This window comes from Staurois parvus, unplaced genomic scaffold, assembly GCF_062004578.1.
Source record: "Staurois parvus isolate SC_StPar_1 unplaced genomic scaffold, SC_StPar_1.0 ptg000840l, whole genome shotgun sequence".
Taxonomy (NCBI): Eukaryota; Metazoa; Chordata; class Amphibia; order Anura; family Ranidae; genus Staurois; species Staurois parvus.
Window position 1 is genome coordinate 103,722 of NW_028318636.1, and position 22,258 is coordinate 125,979.

The window sequence follows — 22,258 nt, forward strand, 5'->3', positions numbered from 1 at the left end:
CTCTGCTTTTGTTCACATTGACCATATTGCTTGGTAACAATCGTATGGCCACAATGGTATTCTTTCCCATTGAGAAATAATTTTGCCAAATATCTGCCAGATTATCAGCCAATTTACAATCATCTTCACACGCAAAACTAATTGATGCGAAAGGTCATCTAATTTTCATCAAATCAGGTGCAAAATCACCCCGTAAATGTCCAGCCATGCTTTCTTTTCACTTGCTATTAGATAGTAGCATGTCAGCTGTTTGTCCATACTGCAGTACAGGACCAGTTTCTGAACGATTGGCTTTAGTTTTATTAAGTCTGTATCCTTAAAGCAGAATTAACCCCCCCCCCCCCCAAAAAAATATAATATATTGGTGCAAATCAATTCTTAGATGTGTTGGTGGTATTTGTTTCCTTTTTTAGCATTTTTCCCTTTATTTTCATTCATTTTCTTTTCTTCTTCAGCCATCTGCAATTGAAAACTGTCCAACAGAAAAGCTTACAAATCTGATGCATCATTGAAACATTTTGCTGAATAAGAGGTCATCAAACATGGCATCAGAGGTCCTCTCTCTTTCCCAGGTGCCAATGCGGGCCTCAACTCAGCAGTCACAATCCCCATTTGACACTGGAGACAGACTCTTGAAACCACTTCAGAAGAATCAGCTAAGTCTTGACAGTATGAAGATGCTAGAACCTGGTCGAAAAAAACTGAGCTCAGTGGAAACCCAGAGGGTGGTGGCAGTACTTGATGAGACAATCAAAAACCTTGAACATGTCAGTCTTTTTCAGCATGCAATTGAAAACCTGGAGAGATACAGTATAGTGTTTGGCTCTGAGCTGATGGGAGCTTTGAGGGAGCACCACAGACTGCAAGTTAACATGCAGAGACAACTTAGTCACTTGAGTAAAGAATCAACGGAAGAAAAGGGAATGCAAGGATTGCTGTGGGGAAAAACAAATATGGTGGATAGGGCTCACATGAATTTTCTAACACTTCGTCAAGGAGTTCAAAGTTCAGTAAGAAATATCTTGAGGTGGTTCTTGGCTAACCCTACTGCCAGTAAAGCACTGAGATCCGAAGGACAAATAAGAGATCAGGCTTTCCAGAAACTCATCCAAAGCCTTTCAGAGTTGAGAGGATTTCTTTTTGAGATGCTCCTGACCAGCCCTCTTGAACAGAAAGAGAGGATTCACTTCCTCCAGGAGATCACAGTCCGTGACCATAAGAACAGGGAGGCTTTGTCAGCTTTAGAAGAGGAGCTTAATGCAGCTATTTTTGATCGTGACACTGAGGTATGCAATTAACAGAGAACTTAAAAAAGGTATTTAGCAGATATGTACGTCCCTTCGGGAATTTTGTTTTCTTACTATTATGGGATTGATTCATTTTCTCATTGAGGTTTCATAGACTTTGCCTGATTGAAACCTGGATGAAGTACAGTGGTTTAGTGGTTAGGTAGCACTCCTGCCTTGCAATATAATGTGGGTTTTTGGTTAAACTTTCAGCCAGGACACTACAAGCATGGAGTTTGCATGTTCTCCCTGTCTTTGTGTGAGTTTTCTCCCACATCCAAAGACATGCAGGTAGCTATATTGGTCCTGGTATGTGTGTGTGTAAATATATATGTGTATGTATGTGTGTGTGTGTGTGTGTGTGTGTGTGTATGGACCTTGAATTGTAAGCTAATTTAGGGCAGGGACTGACAGGAATGTAGAATATGTAAAGTGGTGCATAGACATGTGCAGTTTGTTTAGTTTTGAATCGAATCTCCGACATCTTTTTAGTTATTGGGAGATTTGGATGTATCCGAATTTCCAAATTACATTAATAACAAATTTAAATGAATCCCAAAATAACTAAACAAAACTTTGTCCAAAATTCAAATTCAAATCGAATGTGAATCTAATTAAAAAATTAAATCTAATTTGAAATCAAAATCAAATTTGAAAACTAGAATAGAGTAAAATAGAAAAAAAGGAATAGAAAAGAATACAATAGAAAAAAATAGAATAGAAAATAAAATAATAGAATAGCATAGAAAATGATAGCATAAAACAGAACAGAATAGAACAGGAAATTAAAAAATAGAATAAAATAGAATAAAAAAAAAGGTAATAGAATAGAAAATAAAATAATAGAATAGAAAAGAATGGAGTAAAACAGAATAGAATAGAAATTAGAAGAATAGAATAAAATGGAATAGAAAATAAGGGAATAGAAAATAATAGAATAGAGTAGAATTGAAAATAATAAAATAGAACATAGCCACCTTCCAAAATTCGAATTTTCTAAAAGAATAGAATAGAAAAGAGTAAAACAGAGCAAAAAATAATAAAATAGAACAATAGAATAAAATAGAATAAAATAGACTATAACTGTCTTCCAAAATTTTAATTTTAAATAGAATAAATTTGAATGGCAGTTCAGTACTTTTTTTTTGAATTTTGTGAATTTGGTCTAATTGAATTTAATTCAACCAAATTTGTAAAATCGAATCAAATTCAAAAACAAATACACAAAACAAAACTAAACGAATTCCAAAAACAAATTAAGCTAATTTACCTATGATTTCAATAATGAAACAAAATAAAAAAAAATTCTGATATATATATATATATATATATATATATATATATATATATACCCATAAGAAATAAAAATAAAGAAAAAACAATTGTAACAATTTCAGCCAGTACTTTAAAACAAAAAGTTTACATTGAACAGAAAACTAAGAAGCATGTAGGCCACAACTCCTGACCTCCTTCTGAAAATGCTAGTTGCCTGGCTATCATACTGATTTTCCGGGTTCAATACTTTTAGAGTTGCTGGCCTGAAACAAGTATGCAGATCAGGGCCGGATTTCAAAATCACTTCACTTGTTTCATACATCTGCACACTAGTTCAGAGACTCAGATAGTATTGACAGAGACAGCCAGGCATCTAGCTTTTTCAAAAGAATTTCAGCAATGAAAGCCCACTTATCCTTTCCATGACAGGGTTCCTTTAAGATGGTACGTCTACCTTTCAATAAATCTTGTCAAACATGCATGAGTTATATTTTAAATAAATTTAAAACAATCCAAAATATAGTGTTTTCAAGACAATAAAGAATTACTTGTAAAATGTAATTATATGGGAATATTTCCCACTAAACCCACAACAGTAAAATTAGTCTGTATATGCAGTAAAGCATGCTTGTTATTCTAACTGTGGAACCTCTGTATTGTTTAAAAACACTGTTTGATCCTGTTTTCTCTGATTCTCCCCTTTTCCAGTGTCCCCCTCTTATCTTCTGATAAGACATATCTTGTGGAGTCACTCTGCACATGCTCAGTTTGGTGTGAATTGCTAGAGAGGTTTTTTTTTTTCTTGGGAGAGTGCATGTGATCAGCATAGGGCCAATCAGCATTGTGCAGACAGAGGTCAGCAGTTCTGCATCCTCCTAGCGCAAAATTAAAACTTCTACAAGCTGTATCCAGTGCTCTGCTGAACACTGATAGAAGTCACAAGACTGCTCTAACTGCTGGGGAGAAAAGGTATTTAGCAGTTTATATTTACTAAAATAATTGCATTTCCATGTTCAGTGTACTGTGGGAGACCAGATATAGTGAATGCACGATCCTGGGTTTAGTAACACTTTAAACTGATTAAGGCTGCCCATACATTATAGAATTATCTGGAGATTTTTGGTTTAGTTTTACCAAAAACCATATAATAGGAGGACAAACCTAAACAACACTTTCAGTTGTATCCAATTAGGCAGGCCCTTGCACTACACAGTTGAAGGTAAATCTAAATGAAATTGGGCAGAAAATTGGAAGATAATTGTATAATGTATGGCCAGCCTAAGACTCCATGCACACCAGGCTTAAAATATGCCAGTTCCCTTGGCAGAAAAAAACGCTTTTATAGAGCATTTTCGTACACGTTTAGGCCCATTTAGGAGTGATTTAGCTTTTTTTCTGCTAGAAAACTGCCAAAATGCAAACCAGAAGGTTTTTGTTTTCTGCCTGTAAATATCCAAATGTGCATGGACCCATAGGATTATTATTATACAGGATTTATATAGCGCCAACAGTTTGCTCAGCGCTGTACATTATAACATTATAATGGGAGACAGTACACAAGACAGTACAGTAACAATACGATTCAATACACGAGGGGATCGAGGGCCCTGCTCCTTGGAGCTTACAATCTAGGAGGGAGGGGAGAGTGGTACAGGTGGAAATAGCTGTGGGGGATGGAGTGGTAGGAAGAGTGGAGGAGTTCTGTAATTAGCTGAGGGCGGGGTAGGCTTCCCTGAAGAGATAGGTTTTCAGAGAGCGCCTAAAGTTGAGGAGAGTAGGTGATAGTCTGATGGATTGGGGTAGGGAGTTCCAGAGGATGGGGGAAGCCCTGGAGAAGTCCTGGAGACGGGCATGGGAGGAGGAGACCAGGGAACTAGAGAGTAGGAGGTCTTGTGAGGAGCAGAGGGTACGTTTTGGGTGGTATTTGGATACCAGATCGATGATGTAGTTTGGGGCAGTATTATGAATAGCTTTATATGTCAATGTTAGTATTTTGAATTTTATCTGTTGGGCAATCAGAAGCCAGTGGAGGGATTGGCAGAGAGGATACAGAGCGGTTAGTGAGGTGGATGAGTCTGGCTGCAGCATTCAAGATAGACTGAAGCGGGGATAGCTTGCGGTGAGGTAAGCCGGTGAGGAGGGAGTTACAGTAGTCAAGTCGTGATATCATGAGGGAGTGAATGAGTTGCTTAGTGGTTTCCTGGGTTAGGAACGGACGTATTTTGGAGATGTTGCGGAGGTGAAGCCTACATGAGTTTGTCAGCGAATGGACCTGGGGCTGGAAGGACAGATTGGAGACTAGGATAATACCTAGTACTCTGGCTTGAGGGGAGGGACTGATGGTGGTGTTGTTCGTCTTGATGGAGAAGTCAGGGGGGGCGCGGGCTGGGGGAAAAACTAGGAGCTCAGTTTTGGAAAGATTTAGTTTGAGGAAGTGGAGTGACATCCAGTCTGATATGTCACTCAGTAGGCTTGTGATGCGGGCGGAGACTGAAGGGGTGAGGTGAGGGGTAGAGAGATAGATTTGAGTGTCGTCGGCATAGAGATGGTAGTTGAAGCTGTGAGAGTGTATCAATTGGCCAAGGGAGGAGGTGTAGATGGAGAAGAGAAGGGGCCCGAGGACAGAACCTTGAGGGACCCCAACATAGAGGGGGAGTGGGGGGGAGGTGGCAGCATTATAGGTAACACTGAAGGAGCGCTGTGATAGATAGGAAGAGAGCCAGGAGAGAGCGGAGTCTCTGAGGCCAAGAGAGTGGAGTTTTTTGAGGAGGAGGATAACAATGAGCTGCTTCTAAAGGCAAAACACAAAACTCCTGTAGAAGCAGAGTTTTTTAGGCCAGTGTGCATGGACCCTAAGTCAAATTAACTGTATTGGCAAATACAATCATTGACGTACAGTATGTTACTCATTGCAAGTTTTGAATAAATAAAGAAATCATTTAGTTGGACCTAGTGCATTGCTTCTGAGCCCTGTTTTATGCATCCATAAGACACATAGGGGTTTATTTACTAAAGCTGGAGAGTCCAAAATCAGACTCACTTCTGCATAGAAACCAATCAGCTTCCAGGTTTCATTGCCAAAGCTTCATTGAACAAGCTGAGGTTAGAAGCTGATTGGTTTCTATGCAGAAGGGAGTCTGATTTTGGACTCTCCAGCTTTAGTAAATAAACCCCATAGAGCCATGGCTCAGCCCTGCCCGCTGATCTCTCCCCATTGGCTCACTACCTGTGATTGACAGCAATGGGAGCCAATGGCTCCTGATGCTGTGTCTCAGCAAATCAGAGGAGAGAGACCCGGGACAGCCAAATCTTCCGTGCACAGTGCTAGATCCAGGGGGGCTCAGGTAAGTATGGGGGGGAGTGGAGCAGCACACAAAAAGTTTTTTACCTTCATGCATAAAATGCACAAAGGTATAAAACCTTCAGCCTTTACAAATGCTTTACGTTAGAAGTTACGGCTTTATTGAAACCATGTGAGAGGTCTTAATGCTGTAATAAGAAAAAGCTACAGCTTCCACAACCCTTTATGGGTTTAGAAGTCTTAGAAAGCATCTTACCACAAATGAAACTCCTATGTCAGTGTATGCCCATAACTTACACTATACTTTGTGCAGACGTCCGCGAAAAGCAGAAAGCCAAACACACATAAGGGATATGAGCTTTCAGAGATGTCTGTAACATAAATGGTGTGTATACAATGCCCTCATTTACTAAGGTGTTGAAAAAGCAATATTGGTAATTTTTTTTTTTTGCGTTTTAGAAAAAGACTGAAATGGGAAAGGCTATTTTAAACAATATACTGTTTGTGTTGCAGTTATGTGCACTGTATCAGGTTTTTTTTTTTGTACCAAATGTGGAGTTTTACTGACACTGTCACTATGTCCAATTTGGTGTCTGGTAGCCCACCCCTAGGGCAGTTATACTTGCCCAACATTGCTCCCATGCTGCCTTTCTGTTCCCATAAAAGCCTTTGGTAATGGAGTGCAGCTTTAGGGTATGGGGTAGCATTTACCCTCGTCTATGTGAGAAGGCTTGACCTGAACACAGTCACATGGGGAATTTTTGAAGTCATCTTCTTGTCTAAACTTTGACACCGGAGCATAAACTGGCTGGGATGCTGCAGTACAGAGGTGGTGAAGGAACATGGTAGGTAAATATAAGGCTTCAGACACTGTCACTTTGATGTACTTTGTTTATGTAGAAACACTGTGGGGGGAATTTATCAAAACTGGAGCAGCCAGAATCTGGAGCAGCTGTGTATGCAGCCAATCAGCATTGATTTCAGCTTGTTCAGTTATGCTTTGAAAATGAAAGATAGAAGCTGATTGGTTGTCTTGCACAACTGCTCCAAATTCTGCCTGTTCCAGTTTGGATAAATTCCCCTGCAGGTGTAGGTGTTCCATTCCTGTGCCAGCTGCATTTGCCAGTGTATGTATGCTCTGTCTAGGCACTTTAATCCTAAGCACTTTCTTATATCATTTGCTCAAATTTTATTAGTATTGAGGTTTCAAAAAATGCAATACGTATTACAATACAATAAATATTCTCAGTGCACTTGTACCTAAGCAAAAATGTGTATTGTTTTCTTTTTTTTATTGTTCTGACCTGACCTCTCATCTGAATTCTTTGCCCTTGTAAAGATTATCTATATCACCAGTAGCTGTGACCACAACAAACTACGCTCCTACCTATTGCCATGGTCATTTGCTTTGGCTTGCTTTCACTTGACAACTGTGGGACTGTGACCTATAGGTGTTACAAAGTGTTATTTATATTCCTTGTCCTTGCAGTTCTTAGTAAAGATCAGTCCTTTGTTAAACTCCACTTCTCAGAGAGACCCATTGCTACCAATGATGACACAAAGAATCCTTTCAATAGCAGTTCACACCATGCATCTCACTGATGGTCCCTTGCTTTTTACCATATAAGAACTGGCTTTCTGAGTCAAGCAACAAAAGATCAGTCAGGAAAGTATAAGGGCTCATGTGCACGGGGCATCTGGAAAAACACTTCTGAACGAATGAAACTGACTGTTGAAAAACGTAGGTTAAAAAATGTCAGTTTATGCGCGTTTGCGTTTAGAAGCGTTTTTAAAAGATAACCTCAGCAGACATTCCCAAATACCCAGAATGCACTGAAAAATTGTAAATAAATAACTATTTCAGACATTTTGAGAGGAATAGAGAGAGCAGAGTGTGTTGAGATTACCTGTCTTTTCTGGTTGTATTCACTATGGATCCCATCATGAGCATAATGCAGCACGTTCTACTTTTTTTTCCTGCACACAAAACCTGGAACTGACTGTGCTGGTGTACTAGGTCCATTTGAATACATGGAAAATGCTTTGCATGCATTTCTGATGATGAAAAAAGGCTCTGGACAGCATCCGGACATGGAACAGTTAAAAACGCTTCTAAACGTGGTTAACCATGTTTACCAGCGTTTACATGCGTTGCAAGCGCTTGGCATTTGAAGCGCTGGTAAAGTCTACTCCTGAATGCAAGTTTGGTTCATTCAAAAAAACTACTGTAAACTCAACTGCCTGTAAACGACTATGTGTACATGGACACATAGGAAAACATTAGGGAGAGTTTAGGGGCTGCTGAAAAAAAACACTGAACAGCTCCTGAACATCAGTTTAGCAGCTGCAGTGTAAATGAGCCATAATCCTCCCCCTTGTGAGTCAAGTGAATCCGTTTCAACCCTCTGAAGCTCCCCTTCCATCAGGATCAAAAGTTTGTTTGGCTGTCACTCCCATACTATCACCCATGTTGCATTTTGTGCCACATTACAGTAATGGTGCCCATGGTTATCCATGCATTTTGACTATTGTCTGATCCACTTCAAGCTGAATCAGTGGAACATTTGGTTGCCAAGAATACACACATTCTTTTGCTGCTGTCCTTTTGCCTGGCCATTTCCACTTAATTAGGAAGATATTCATTGTCTTTATGATTTTTCTACATTCCTTATGGCCTTTGAATTCAAATTGCATGCTCTTGATCACACCACAGTTGACGCAAAAAGGATTGAGGATTATAAGAGCACCACTATTCATGTGTACCTAGGACAGCATGGTTTCCTGTCTGAGAGAATCATGCATTAAAACCCATACCTGCTTACAGAAGTAATTTGCTTATAATTAAAACTAGGTCTTCCCAAAACGAATATCTATGCCGTGGGTGGTACCTGGTAGGAACTCAATGAATGATTCAGCATGCCTTCATTTGTTGAAAACATTATGGCATTACTGGCTAGAGAACTAACTGACTTGTAAAGTGCTACCATGCCACTAAATTGTTTGAAATTTTAAAATTCTGTTTAACAGATCAGATGTTTTTTCCCCCTGTGTAGATTGCAAAGCAAAATGAGGTTATCCGGCAGTTGAAGATCAGTTTACATCAGCTGGAGAAAATTTCGGAGAGCCAAGTGAGACGTACAGTGCAAGAGGCAGAGAAGCAGCAGAAGTCTGACCACCGTGCCTCAGAAGGGAAGTGTACAAAGCTCCAGCAGGACCTGCAGCAACTAAGATCACAGCTTAATGGCGCAATTGCTGAAAACCGTGAGGTTGAGCTAAGCCTCAGAAAGGTGTAGTTATGTGTTTGTCTTTTTTAACTCCTTAAAATAAAATTGTAAAGAAAACATGTAACCACCAGCCTGAAAGACCTAATTTAAATAAGTATGATTATATATTGATTATATAGTCAGTGAAATGCCAGTGCCACCTAAAAAGCACTTTAGATGTTCTAAAGTCATAGACTATTCATTTATACCTTTACCACTGAAGTCAAGGCAGATAAAAATTAGCCTTTTAAGATAGATGTGTATTCGTGTACAAATAATCAAATGTAGTTTACTTACAACTCTTTAAAGCACCTGAATCTGTCTTGAAAGGCTCTGTCATCCTTTGCAGAGCAACCTAAGAAGCAAATCAGGCTGTGCTGCATGTACATATGGTCACAGCCAGGGGCGGACTGACCATTTGGAAACTCGGGCACAGCCCGAGGGCCCGGGGTCAGTAGGGGGCCCCATGAGATGGCCCTGGTACCTTTTCATAGGCTTTTTTGAGTTTGGGCAAGGACACAGGTGCCCCATGATCCCCTATTGCCCGGGGGCCCCATGAGTTGTCAGTCCACCCCTGGTCACAGCATACATTTTCATTTTATAACATTTGCATTATAATACCAATTCACACAATAGTTATTGTTGACAATCCAATATCAGCTTAAGCGGAACTTTACCCATAACAGTTTAATAACAATTATTGCTCTTTAACCAAAGAAGATGCATTCTTCGATAATATCTATGCTAGAAAAAATAGTGTTTGCTGTAAATTGCCTTCAGAATCGCTCTTGTTTCTTATCGCTGGAGGTTGCCATTTTGAAGCCCAGAGCAGTCACTTCCTTATTGGAAACTCTCCCCCTCTCCTTAATCTAAAAAAATATATGTCAATTTCTTCAACTAAAATATGTATATTTCCAAATATAGTGAAAAAACTCCTGCGCCTACTATGAGCTAAAAATAAATAAAATATGCATGTTTAGTAGTGACTGCCACTATATGTGCTGCTGCTAACATCAATTGTGTTCCCACAATGCAATATAAAAATTAGTAGTGTGTGATGTAGTGCTGCTGGCAGGGAATTGTTGATAATGAAAACATAAACATCAATTAATCGAAAGCTAAACAACCATGGTGAATAAACTCATGACAAAAGTGTTTGATAATGAATAAATATATAAAATATAAATAAATATATAAAGTTCATTCAATTCCAGAAATTGCATGATCCGACACCACAAAATATAGATCCGTGATTCACGTGAATTTCATGCCACCTCAGTGCTCTCAGAACTCTCACTTTCAATGCGTATTGTACTGCGTATTTATAGCTATATATACCAGTCTATAAGCAGCAGCGGCAATTATAGACTGGTCACTTCCTAAGTTGTGGGTTACTGCTATGATGAAAAGTTCAAAGTAACAAGCTGAACGACTATGTAGATGACCACTGAATCCTGTTGTACAGGTTACTATTACCATCCTAAATGGTGGAATCCTTAAAGCTATCCTAACGTCTACTAGAGGGGAGGAGTGGACAGTCCCCAGTGGCTGGAGGAGATAGAGACCAATAATGGCGATATTTCTATAAATGCGCAGTATAATACGCATTTGAGGTGAGAGTTCTGAGAGCACTGAGTTGGCACTTTAATGTATGACACATAAGTAGATTAGGTGGTGTAGCGCCAATACCATGTGATAATAGACATAAAAAATTAATAAAGGACTCGATATTAAATGGGTGAATACATAAATTATATGAATAAATATATAGGTATACAATGGTGCACCTAATGTGTAGCCCAAAAACATGCCATCAAGAATGTGACTAAATATAAGTGATAGGTGATATAAGTGAAACAAATTTTAACCAAATATAAATACATGTGATTATAAATGAACAATATTCATAAATCATATAGCACAAAGTCCCAAACGTATAACTGTGATTAATCAATCTTTGACCGTGAAAATTATTACGTGCTCAAGTGCATTAGACCATCTGTCACCGTCTAGCGTGCATGCTTACCTCCAATCTTTGACCTTCAAGGAGTCATAAGGCATAACAGATCACCATTTAGTCCCAGGTGGGATGAATCTCACTCTCTGGATGGACACAGGATCAGCTTCCACACAGCCCACGGTTAATCAACCAGTACAATGGTAAGGCACCTTTACAAAACTCCTCCACTCTCCCAATGACTCATAAACAGGGAATCAGAGAAAAAGCCACCATAGTGTAAGAAAGTAAAGTTTATTATACCATGCACAAATGCCAAAGACCTACTCACACATTAAAATCGGGTCATAGACCCACCAGGTATGAACTGTATAACCCACAGTCAGTGTGCTTGCATAGGGAGTCCAAAGATGGCTGCCGTCCATGCGTAATTGCGTCACCATGCTGTAGTCCGACATGTTGCGTCACGATAACACGTGACTTCTCCAGGGATTTATCCACGTGTTATCGTGACGCAACATGTCGGACTACAGCGTGGTAATTGTAATGGTTGATTAACCGTGGGCTGTGTGGAAGCTGATCCTGTATCCATCCAGAGAGTGAGATTCATCCCACCTGGGACTAAATGGTGATTTGTTATGCCTTATGACTCCCTGAGGGTCAAAGATTGGAGGTAAGAGTGCACGCTAGACGGCGACAGATGGTCTGATGCACTTGAGCACGTACTAATTTTCACGGTCGAAGATTGATTCATCACAGTTATACGTTTGGGACTTTCTGCTATCTGATTTATGAATATTGTTCATTTATGATCACATGTATTTATATTTGGTTAATATTTGTTTCACTTATATCACCTATCACTTATATTTAGTCACATTCTCGATGGCAAGTTTTTGGGCTACACATTAGATGCACCACTGTACACCTATATATTTATTCATATAATTTATGTATTCACCCATTTAATATCGAGTCCTTTATTCATTTTTTATGTCTATTATTACATGGTATTAGCGCTACACCACTTAATCTACCTATGTTTCATCCATTGTAGTCTAGTTAGGTGTCAGCAGCTTCTTCGTTTTTATATCTTTGGCAGTGCATGAGTCCACCCCCCTTTACTTTAATGTATGAAATTCACATGAAGCACGGATCTATATTTTGTGGTGTCGGATCACGCAATTTCTGAAATTGAATGAACTTTATATATTTATTCATTATCAAACAATTTTGCCAAGAGTTTATTCATCATGGTTGTTTAGCATTCAATTGATGTTTATGCTTTCATTATCCACAATTCCCTGCCAGCAGCGCTACATCACACACTACTAATTTTCATGTATATTTCTAGCCTTGATTGTATGTCTTAGTTCAGAAGATAGAGAGGGGTGCTGACAGAAGCTGTATAGTGCTAAAGTTCACAAGCTGCTGCTGCCAGGGTAGAAAGGAGAGAACATCAGGAAGATAAGATAAGACACTATCCTTGTAAGCTTAACTCTTTTGTGTCTCCCTAATTTGTGTGCCATTCACACAGTCTGTCATTCTTGATGCTTTCTTCCTTCTTCAGCAACAGTAAGGCAGGCCATATATGATTGATTTTCTTTCGTTCAACCACCTATACATGCAGAAGGGGCCAACATGAAGTGATCTCTCAGAGTGTTATTAAACCCACAACAGTAAAATCAGTTAGTGTATGCAGTGAAGCATGCTTGTTATACTCACTGTGGAACTTAAGGGGTTAATCCTCTGCATTGTGTAAAAAGGCTGTTTGATCCTGTCTTCTCTGATCCTTCCCTTCTTTTGCTGTCCCCAATCTATCTAGCATAGTTATAGCAGCAGTGGCAAGTCTGCACATTTTCTGTTTGGTGTGTATTGCTAGAGAGTTTGTTTTTTTGGGGGAGGGTGCATGCGATCATCACAGGACCAATCAGTGCTGTCCAGGTAGAGGGTCAGGGGTTATGCAGCCTCAGAGGGCAGTTAGAAAAGAATTAAATCATCAAATGATGAAACGCATAGGGTGGGGCTTGGATGTGGCGTCACCACGCACAGCGAGTTGAATGTATTTGATTTTATGAATACAGTGGTTTTATTCTATGGGAGCTTTCCTTTTTCTTCCTCCTTCTGGGAATTACATGAGATAAAATGAACATCCAGTGGAATTGAGTGGCTGAGGAAAGGATCGTTATTACTGCAGATCATTACTCCCAGAGTTCATGAGTTCATGTTGGTTTTTATGTTACCAGCCTGGAGCTTTGGTGAGTCTATTTAATTCATCCGGTGGTGATAGAGCACATATTTGCTGATATATATTAAGAAGACACGTGGAATTTGATATTTATCTCTGAGGTGGACATTCATACATTTTATTGATCTGGCAACATGTTGTCACGAATGCTATATGAATTGGATACTAAATTTATTGGACATTAGCACTTTGTGTATAGGATTTGTATACATACTGTATATATGAATTGATTGTTCACTTTTTTTATATGCGTATTTTTCATATAATTGTTTGTGCATAGTATTTTGAATTATATAAGCAAAGTTTTTGATTATTATTTGCACTTTAGTACTTGATGGACGTAGAACATGTCTGAGTAAGACAGGTTGGTGAGGTGTTGGGTAGCGCTGTTTCATAATATTCGTTTGCACAATTCTCTCGGGTATTTCACCATAGAAAGAACAGCTGCTTCCCCACAGTACTAGAACCCCTATTTTTTCTGCATTGGTGGGGCAATCCGGCATTGGATTTTCTTGTAAAGTTACACTTCACTTGAAAAATCTTCTTTCGTGTTGTGAATGCTGTGTGTCTGCTGGCCATCTCTTTCCACAGCTTCCTGCCTTCCTTCCATAATGATTTAATATTTTGACCATAGATACTTTAAAGTGTATCTAGGTAAAACCATATTCTTAGTTTTTGGACAGATTGTGAAAGAGTTCAACCCTCTGTCGCACCGCTTCGAAAGTAGTTGCACAGATATCTATGAAGTTGCACCTGAAGTCGCACTGCCATCCAACTTTGAAATTGTGCAACTTCAAGTGAAGTTGCACAATTTCTAAGTTGGATCCAGTGTGAACCGGGACTTAGAGTGCATCTTGTTTATAGTTTGTATTGTTGTCTCTGTCCCCATTGGGGGGATTTTCCCCTCTATTTATACTGGTGACAACTGTCAACAAGAAAGAAAATAAGGAGAAATCCAACATAATAGAGTTGTCCCGAGAGCAAGAGGTAAGTGTAAATCTTGGTAAATCATAAATTTAAATTAGTGTAGCGCTAAAAATGCACAAACTATTATAATCACTTATATTGTCACTTTGTGATAAATACTATAATCTTCTCAGTGTTCTTAAATATCACTTACTACATATATATATATTCCAAATCCCCAAAATCAGTACAAACTCCTATTGCATTAAATGAAATAAACATATAAATAATGTGATAGTGCCGCTTCAAAACAATATAAATCAATATCATGTGATGGTGCCACTTCAACTTCATACAACGTCCAATGTCCAAATCCAAACGAATCTATTCCAAGTGATATTTAAATACATGCAATGTGTCTTTATATATCAAGTGCCACTCCTGAATAAACCACACTCTATCCACTTCAGCTGCAATGCCCGCTCACCTCCTTTCAGTGACCCCTAACGGCCCACAAGCCTTTAGGATCACTTTGGATCCTCAAGAATCCTGGTTTGGTACCTCTCAGATATTCTTCCTATTTGGCCTCCTCCACACCTCCACTGCTGTGCCTCATAGGATCCTCACCAGCGATTCTCTTCAAACTCTCTCTCACAAATAGTGAGTCAAAAAACAGAGATCCTCCATAGTGTAGTATTTCCAATAACCAGGGTTTAATTGTAGTAGTAACAAAAGGTAACTTACATGTGTTTGTACAGCGATTCTTCTGTCCCTATATGGGCAAACTGCACACATGTATTTGAGCTTCCTGATAACCAGGAAAATGGCGTCCCGCACCGGAAGTACGACACTTCGGATACCGGAAGTTACGTCTTAGCGTGCCTACGCGTTACGTCACGTGGTCTCGTGACTTCCTCGTGTAAATCTTGTGTAAATCTTGGGGACACCTGTTCCTGGGACAATTAAATAGGGAATTCTCACTATGTGAGATTTCTTCTAACTTCCTCCAACTTTGTGTCTCTAGAACAGGAAGTGAAGGGAATATCCCCCAATGGTACACAGACAGCACAACAATAAACTGGCATTAGTTTTAACCATTTCTTACTCTATCTAAACTCCCAAAAAATGGCAAACATTTCTGCTTTTTCATGGTTTTATATGGAAGCAAATGTCTTCATTTCACACCTTTAAGCTAAATACTATATAGGGAAGGAAAACTTTTTTTTGGGTCACATTGGATGTAGGCAGGTTCACCAATGTCACAAAAAGTTCACACAATGTAGTAAACAGTATAGATTGCTGTGTTTTGGACCACAAACTATAATCATGAGCTCAGTTGGCTATGAACTGTGCTTCCAGAAGGTTTAAAAAGCTTATCCCTAGTCTCCATATATAACATGACTGCACCAATAATATACGAGCGTAAACAGGTCTTAAACAAAAGAAAGTTGCAGGTGAATGTTTCATGGTATTATCCATATACATTTTTAAATAATTTTGTATGTTTTTTTAACAGAAAAAATATAAAGTTGAAACAGAAATTGAAAACTGGATACAGAAATATGATGCGGATATGGGAGAGAAACAAGTAAGATAAAAAGAAAACGTTATTGTAGAAGTGCAGAGTAATTGCCTTTTAGCCCACACCCACCCCGTATCCCAGTTATATGGAATCCTGAGGGGGAACCTTCGGGGTGAAACGTCCGTTTCTATTGAAGTGGGGAAAATATCTTGGTACCTCATTCTCTGAAGAAGATTGGAAAAAGTGTTTAATTTTCACCCATATACTTTCTATGCCTTTTTATTTCCAAGAAAATAGCTACAAGATTGTGTTCCTATGGTACCGTACCCCAGTCGACCTCCAATCTTTGTGTTCCACCACTTCCAGTTGGAGATGCCAAGAAACCAAGAGCTCCTACCTCTGTATTTGATGGAGCTGCCGTCTGATTTCACCATTCTGGCAGAATACATTTCTCTCCTACAACTCTATAGGGTTGGTTTACTAAAAGTGCAAAATCTGGTGCAGCTCTGCATAGAAACTAATCAGCTTCCAGGTTTGTTTGTCAAAGTGTAAAGTGGCTGTAAAGCTTGCTACTGCTAATATTGTGTTTCAATAGGCAAAATTAAGCTTACATTAATAGTGTGCTTTGTTTTTTTTAAGAATGCACTGCTGGGGCATGTACCTCATTATGAGAAATGACGTTGCTGCCAAACTTCTGCATTTTCATGTCAATGGAGCAGTGGCATAACGTCCCTACCCTTTAAAGGAAATGCACTTTCAATCAAGGCAGGAGCGGGGCATGGCTATGTACTGACTATTGAAGATATAGGCACGCTGTGCTCTTGCAGCAACACACCTGTATCTTCAGAGGGATGATGGCAGTATGTAAACTGACCACGCTTACATGAAATGGCTGCCATGCTACTGTGGTCAGTTTACTTGTAGGAGGAACAGCGCAGGCAGGATCAATCAGGCAGGTAATTTAGAACTTTGGCAGGAAGAGTTATGATATTAACATGACAGACCACGTTGAACTAATTTAACCACTTGCCGACCAGCCACTGTAGAAATACGGTGGCAAGTCGGCACGGCTGGGCAAAAGCACGTTTTAAAACGTGCGTTTCCAAAACAGGTAGGGGGCGCGCGAGGCGCGCCGCCGCCCTACCTGCACCGCCGATCCCGGCCCGCGGGTGTCAGTCGCTGGGTCACGACCGGTCATTACCGGCCGTGTCCCGCCAATTAGCGGCAATCACTGACAGAGAGCAGGGCTGCAGTAGCTCTGCTTTCTGTCAGTTCCCTGACAGCTCTTGACACGCTGATCAGGAGAGAAGAGTTTATCTCTCCCGATCAGCGTGTCCCCGTGCAATACACACCCCCGCCCCCTAGTAAAACACTCCCCTCACACAGTTAACCCTTTCAGTGAATAAAAAAAGTTAACCCCTTCCTCCCCAGTGCCATTAGTACAGTGTCAGTGTTTTTTTTGCACTGATCACTGTATTGGTGTCACTGGAGATGTCAGTGACCCCAAGTCAGTTCCCCCCCCAGTGTCTGAATGTCTGCCGAAGTCCTGCCATAAGTCGCTGATTGCCGCCATTATTAGTATAAAAAAAATTAAAAATCCGAGTATCTTTCCCGTCACTGATCGCCGCCATAAGTCGCTGATCACCGCCATTAGTATAAAAAAAATTAAAAATCCGAGTATCTTTCCCGCCATTTGTAAACGCTATAACTTTCATGTAAACCAATTAATTTACACATATTGGGGTTTTTTTTTTAGCAAAGACATGTCGCAGAATGTATTTTGGCCGAAATGTATGACGAAATTTGATTTTTACATTTTTTTTACTGGACATGTTTTATAGCAAAAAGTCCAAAATATTGTTTTTTTTTCTCAAAATTGTCAGCCTTTTTTTTTTTTTTTTTAAAGCACAAAAAAAAAAAAACGGACAGGCGATCAAATACCACCAAAAGAAAGCTCTATTTGTGTGAAAAAAGGACATAAATTTCATTTATGTACCGTATTGCATGACCGTGCAATTGTCCGTTAAACTAGCGCAGCACTGTATAGCAAAAAAATGGCGTAAATTGCAGTATCTATACCATAGTTTGTAGACGCTATAACTTTCACACAAAGCAATCAATATACACGTATTGGGATTTTTTGTTACCAAAAACATGTAGCAGAATACATTTTGGCCTAAATTTATAACTAACTTTGAGTTTACTATATATTTTTTATAGCTGAAAGTAAAAAATATTGTTTTTCTTCAAAATGTTTGGTCTTTTTTTGTTTATAGCGTGAAAAATAAAAAGCGCACAGGTGATCAAATACCACCAAAAGAAAGCTCTATTTGTGTGAAAAAAAGGACGTAAATTTTGTTTGGGTGCAGCATTGCATGACCGCGCAATTATCAGTTGAATTAGTGCAGCGCTGAGTAGCAAAAAGAGGCCTGGTCATTAAGGGGGGTAAATCCTCAGGAGGGCAAGTGGTTTAACAGCCAGTGAACTTTCTTTTTGTGAGGTTTACAACTACTTTTATTGAACAAGCTGAAGTTAGAAGCTAATTGACTACCATGCAAGCTGCACCAGATTTTGCACTTTCCAGTTTTAGTAAATGAACCTCCATGTGTATTTCCGATGTCCACCCATCTCTTGCCATTGCCTTGCTGTCATTGATTCCTTGATCCATTTCCAAAATTAAAAAGGGTATATTACAGCACTGCCCACTAGCAATCTGGGTTGCTATTTCCCATCATTGGAATCTACTTCCCCCCACCTCTTGAAATGGGCCCAGATATAAAACAAGATCATGGCAATGGAAACTTTGGTGGCAGAAGATAGCCCTGATCCTGAGAAAATATGCACCACATGAGCTGTCGGGCCTATAGTGATTCAACCACTTTTCTAGCTTTAGTTGCAAAGTATTCAGTTCACTCCTCTTGAGACTTCATCCAGCTTTTTAAGAATTTCCATCCCTTTTCTTCCCACTCAACTTTCTCATTGTTCATGTACCCCACACCTTAGAGAACCTTATGAGGTTCCTTCTTCTGATTTATGTACCTAACTCCTAGTTCTCCTAGCTATTTCCAGACACTGCTAAAAAGTAATTGTATATCCACAGTGTTATTTTGGTTTTAGATTGGCTGGGCAAATGTGTGATGTATACATATTTATGTATGTATGTACAGTAGCTTGAAAAGTGTTTTTTTTTGTTTGTTTTTTTTAATAAAAAGTTATTTGACAAAAAAAACAGCACAAGGGACAGTACTTACAGATTTAGGTGGATTCCTAAATCCTCCGAACCTTACCTCCTCCCGCCATAACAACCTTCCGTGCTGCAGGTGTTAATAAAGCCAAGGGACCTGTCATATGCACTCTTCGGGAGTTCTGGCTATGCCCGTCCTTTGCGCCCACCTCCTTCATTCATAGAAACTGTATTATAGCAGGAGGAGAAGAGACAGACCTTTCATTCATGCACCCGTTCTCCATTCATATTTTGGTTTTCATTCATGGAAGTTATAGTAAGGCTTTTATAAATTCTGTGAATATAACAGGTCCATCAGCTCTGATAACCTCTATGGTACCAGCAGATTATGTTATGGTGGCAGAGGTGGAGGTGGGATTCAGAGGAGGAATATTTCAACTAAATCTGCAGCCAGCAGCACAAGGGACACATTGCATTGATTGTAAGTCATGTCCCTTGTGGAGATCCTTAAAAATAATTTTTGAATAAACAATCCTCTATATTTCTCAATATCATCTCCTATCATATAAAGATCAATACAGTGGCTCAGGAAATTGGAGAGTTTGTTGCCACCCTCAGCTTTTACAGGAAAAAGTAAATTTTACATATAATTTGGGCAGCCTATATTTCCGAATGCAACATTTTTATACAAACCTTAATTATTAAACCTCCTAAAATCAAGCTTGGCCCCAACCTTTGAAACTATCCAAAGTTTTGTGTGTGTGTCTTTTTAGACACACACAAGAATGAACTATTGTCCATACAAAATCATAATATTATATATTTGATAAGGATTGGATTTTATATAATAATATGATTTTCTATGTACATGTTCATTCTTGTGTGTGCCTTAAAAGTCCCCCATAGTGTACTTTGGGTATTTTATATTTTGATTGGGATGATGGCACACCAAAGCAATGAATGATCCTCTATATTTGACCTCAACCCCTCACAACTCTCCATCCTCCCTATTGGTCCTTTAATATGATGGGCAACTTCAAGTTCGAATAGGCAGACTGTGAGGTGTAATGGACAAAATCAAGCTAAACGCTTGTAGGAAAAATCTGATGTTTGATGTGACTCAGCTACATATACTAATCATTTAAAATATTTTAAGAGGCCTGCTTAGGCTTTTGTCTAGACCTTAGTTGTATCTTATGCTCTGTTTCAGTTGTTTGGCTTGTGCCCTATAAAGCATTTATACCAGAGAACTTTTACAAGCATCACACTATGTAGAGGTATAGAAATCAGAGAATAGTCAGCTAAGCAAGCATGATTTGTCTCTTATAATGTAACAGAAACAATTGAGTACTGTTGCTGATACGTTTGTTAATTTGCACTAACATACAATTTTCAGGACACGCTTTTGGGGTATCAAATTTCAAAATTGTATGTTAATGCAAATAAAAAAGTATCACGGACAGTACTCAATTGTTTCTGTCACAAGTGCAGTAATATGGCTACAATCACCTGAAGCAAAATAGAAGATCTCTTATAATGTCAAATTTAGCCCTAATTAGGGATACTTGGGCCACAAGTGTTTCCTTTTTGGGTACATAGGAAGGAGGAAGTTGCTCGGTTTCACTCTGTGGAGAATGGTTTAGTGCTAACTTGCCTTAACAGAGACATTAGAAATCTGACAATGCTCTTTAAACCTCTCCAACATTATGTATGTATGTTTGCTGCACTCCTAAACCAAAGTAAAATTCATATGTGTCTATAAATAAATAATCATAGTCTCAAATAACTCTCGTTTGTTTTTCAATATCAGACAGAGCTGGAAGAAATAGAATCTGTGTATGAAGAGGAAAAGGTTCAGTTGGCAGAGCTAAAGGAGAATCTGTCAGTCTTCGAGGTGGAGTATGTCCAGATTATGGAAGAAAGACATCAGGCCCAACTGAAGAAGGAAGCTGAAGAAAAGGATTTAGCCAACAGGAACCATGCAGCCACCATCATTCAGGCACACTGGAAAGGGTATCAAGTCCGTAAAGCAATGAAATCAAAGAAAAAGAAGAAAAAAAAGGGAAAGGGGAAGGGAGCTAGTGGTAAAGGGAAAGGCAAGAAAGGCAAAAAGTAGTGAAAAGTATTATACCATGAATGCTTCTCTTAAGTCTCAACTATGCTCTTTAATCTATACCAGTCCTCCGTTATAAAGCTTATTATACCGTATGTAGTTAATGTTTGCATCAAAATGTGTTTAAAGTGATTCTAAAGGCTGAATGTTTTTTACCTTCATGCATTCTATGGTTGATTTACTAAAACCGAAGAGTGTAAAATATGGTGCGGTTGTGCATGGTAGCCAATCAGCATCTGACTTCAGCTTGTTCAATTGAGCTTTGACAAAAACAAAAACTGGAAACTGATTGGTTTCTATGCAGAGGTGCACCAGATTTTGCACTCTCCAGTTTTAGTAAATCAATCCCACTGTGTCTTCCCGACCCCACGATCTGTGAGCTATTCTTTTGTATTTTTCCTATGGGTTGTCAAAATGTACTATGTCATTCTATTGTTCCTGTTTGCATACCAATAAAAAAAAATTCAGAAAAAACAAAAACAATATCCACTATATCATTAAAAACAATAAATTTGTTGCAAATGATTATTAGTTTGCTTAGCACCCCCATTTCCCATGACATACACAAAGTAAGGGATACAAACAATGGTAGGTAACAGGGTTTGCAGGGGTTGGAGAGTGTCAAATGACTTGGTAATAGGAATTCCAGAGAGGATGGAATGCCTATAAAAAGTCCTAAAGAGTGGAGTAGAGGAGAAGTCAATCTACGTAGCAGATTTTATATTCTGGGCATGCTGTCATAAGGGTCAGGTATGGCTATTGTGCAGAGGGGACTCAAGCTTCTGTTCTTGTTGCTGTGTGGGGTTCCCATCATTACAAGCTAAGGCAAACAACACAAGGAATATAATTCACACTAATATCTACCTAAAAGTATGATAACATTTGAAAACGTATAATGCCTTTAACCCTTTCACTGCCAGGTCCGTACAGGGTACAGACCCACAGCACTGCTTCGAACAGGCCAGGTTCGTTGTACGGACCTACATTCCTCCTCTGCTATAAGCTCATGGTCACCAGCACAGATCTCTGTGAATTGCTGGCTTCCCTCCACTGCAACTCCCTCTGGCAATTGCACACAATATATACTGTATATATAAAATTGTTTCTTTGTGGGCCCCCCCCCTTGCTTGGACCCCCCTTCAGTACCCCCCCCTCACTCACTGATCTCCGGCACCCCCCACCCACAGGCAGCTCTGCAAGCCA

At 39.3% G+C, this 22,258-nt stretch overlaps 1 protein-coding gene across 1 annotated transcript; it reads left to right on the plus strand.

Moving 5' to 3' along the window:
• Positions 1-461: 461 nt before the first annotated feature.
• Positions 462-21,577, plus strand: DRC10 (dynein regulatory complex subunit 10). The gene is made up of 4 exons (XM_089655411.1): positions 462-1,286; positions 8,916-9,149; positions 15,753-15,824; positions 20,753-21,577. The coding sequence occupies exons 1-4, from the start codon at positions 543-545 to the stop codon at positions 21,056-21,058; spliced, it is 1,356 nt and encodes a 451-aa protein (XP_089511537.1). The 5' UTR covers positions 462-542; the 3' UTR covers positions 21,059-21,577.
• Positions 21,578-22,258: the final 681 nt, after the last annotated feature.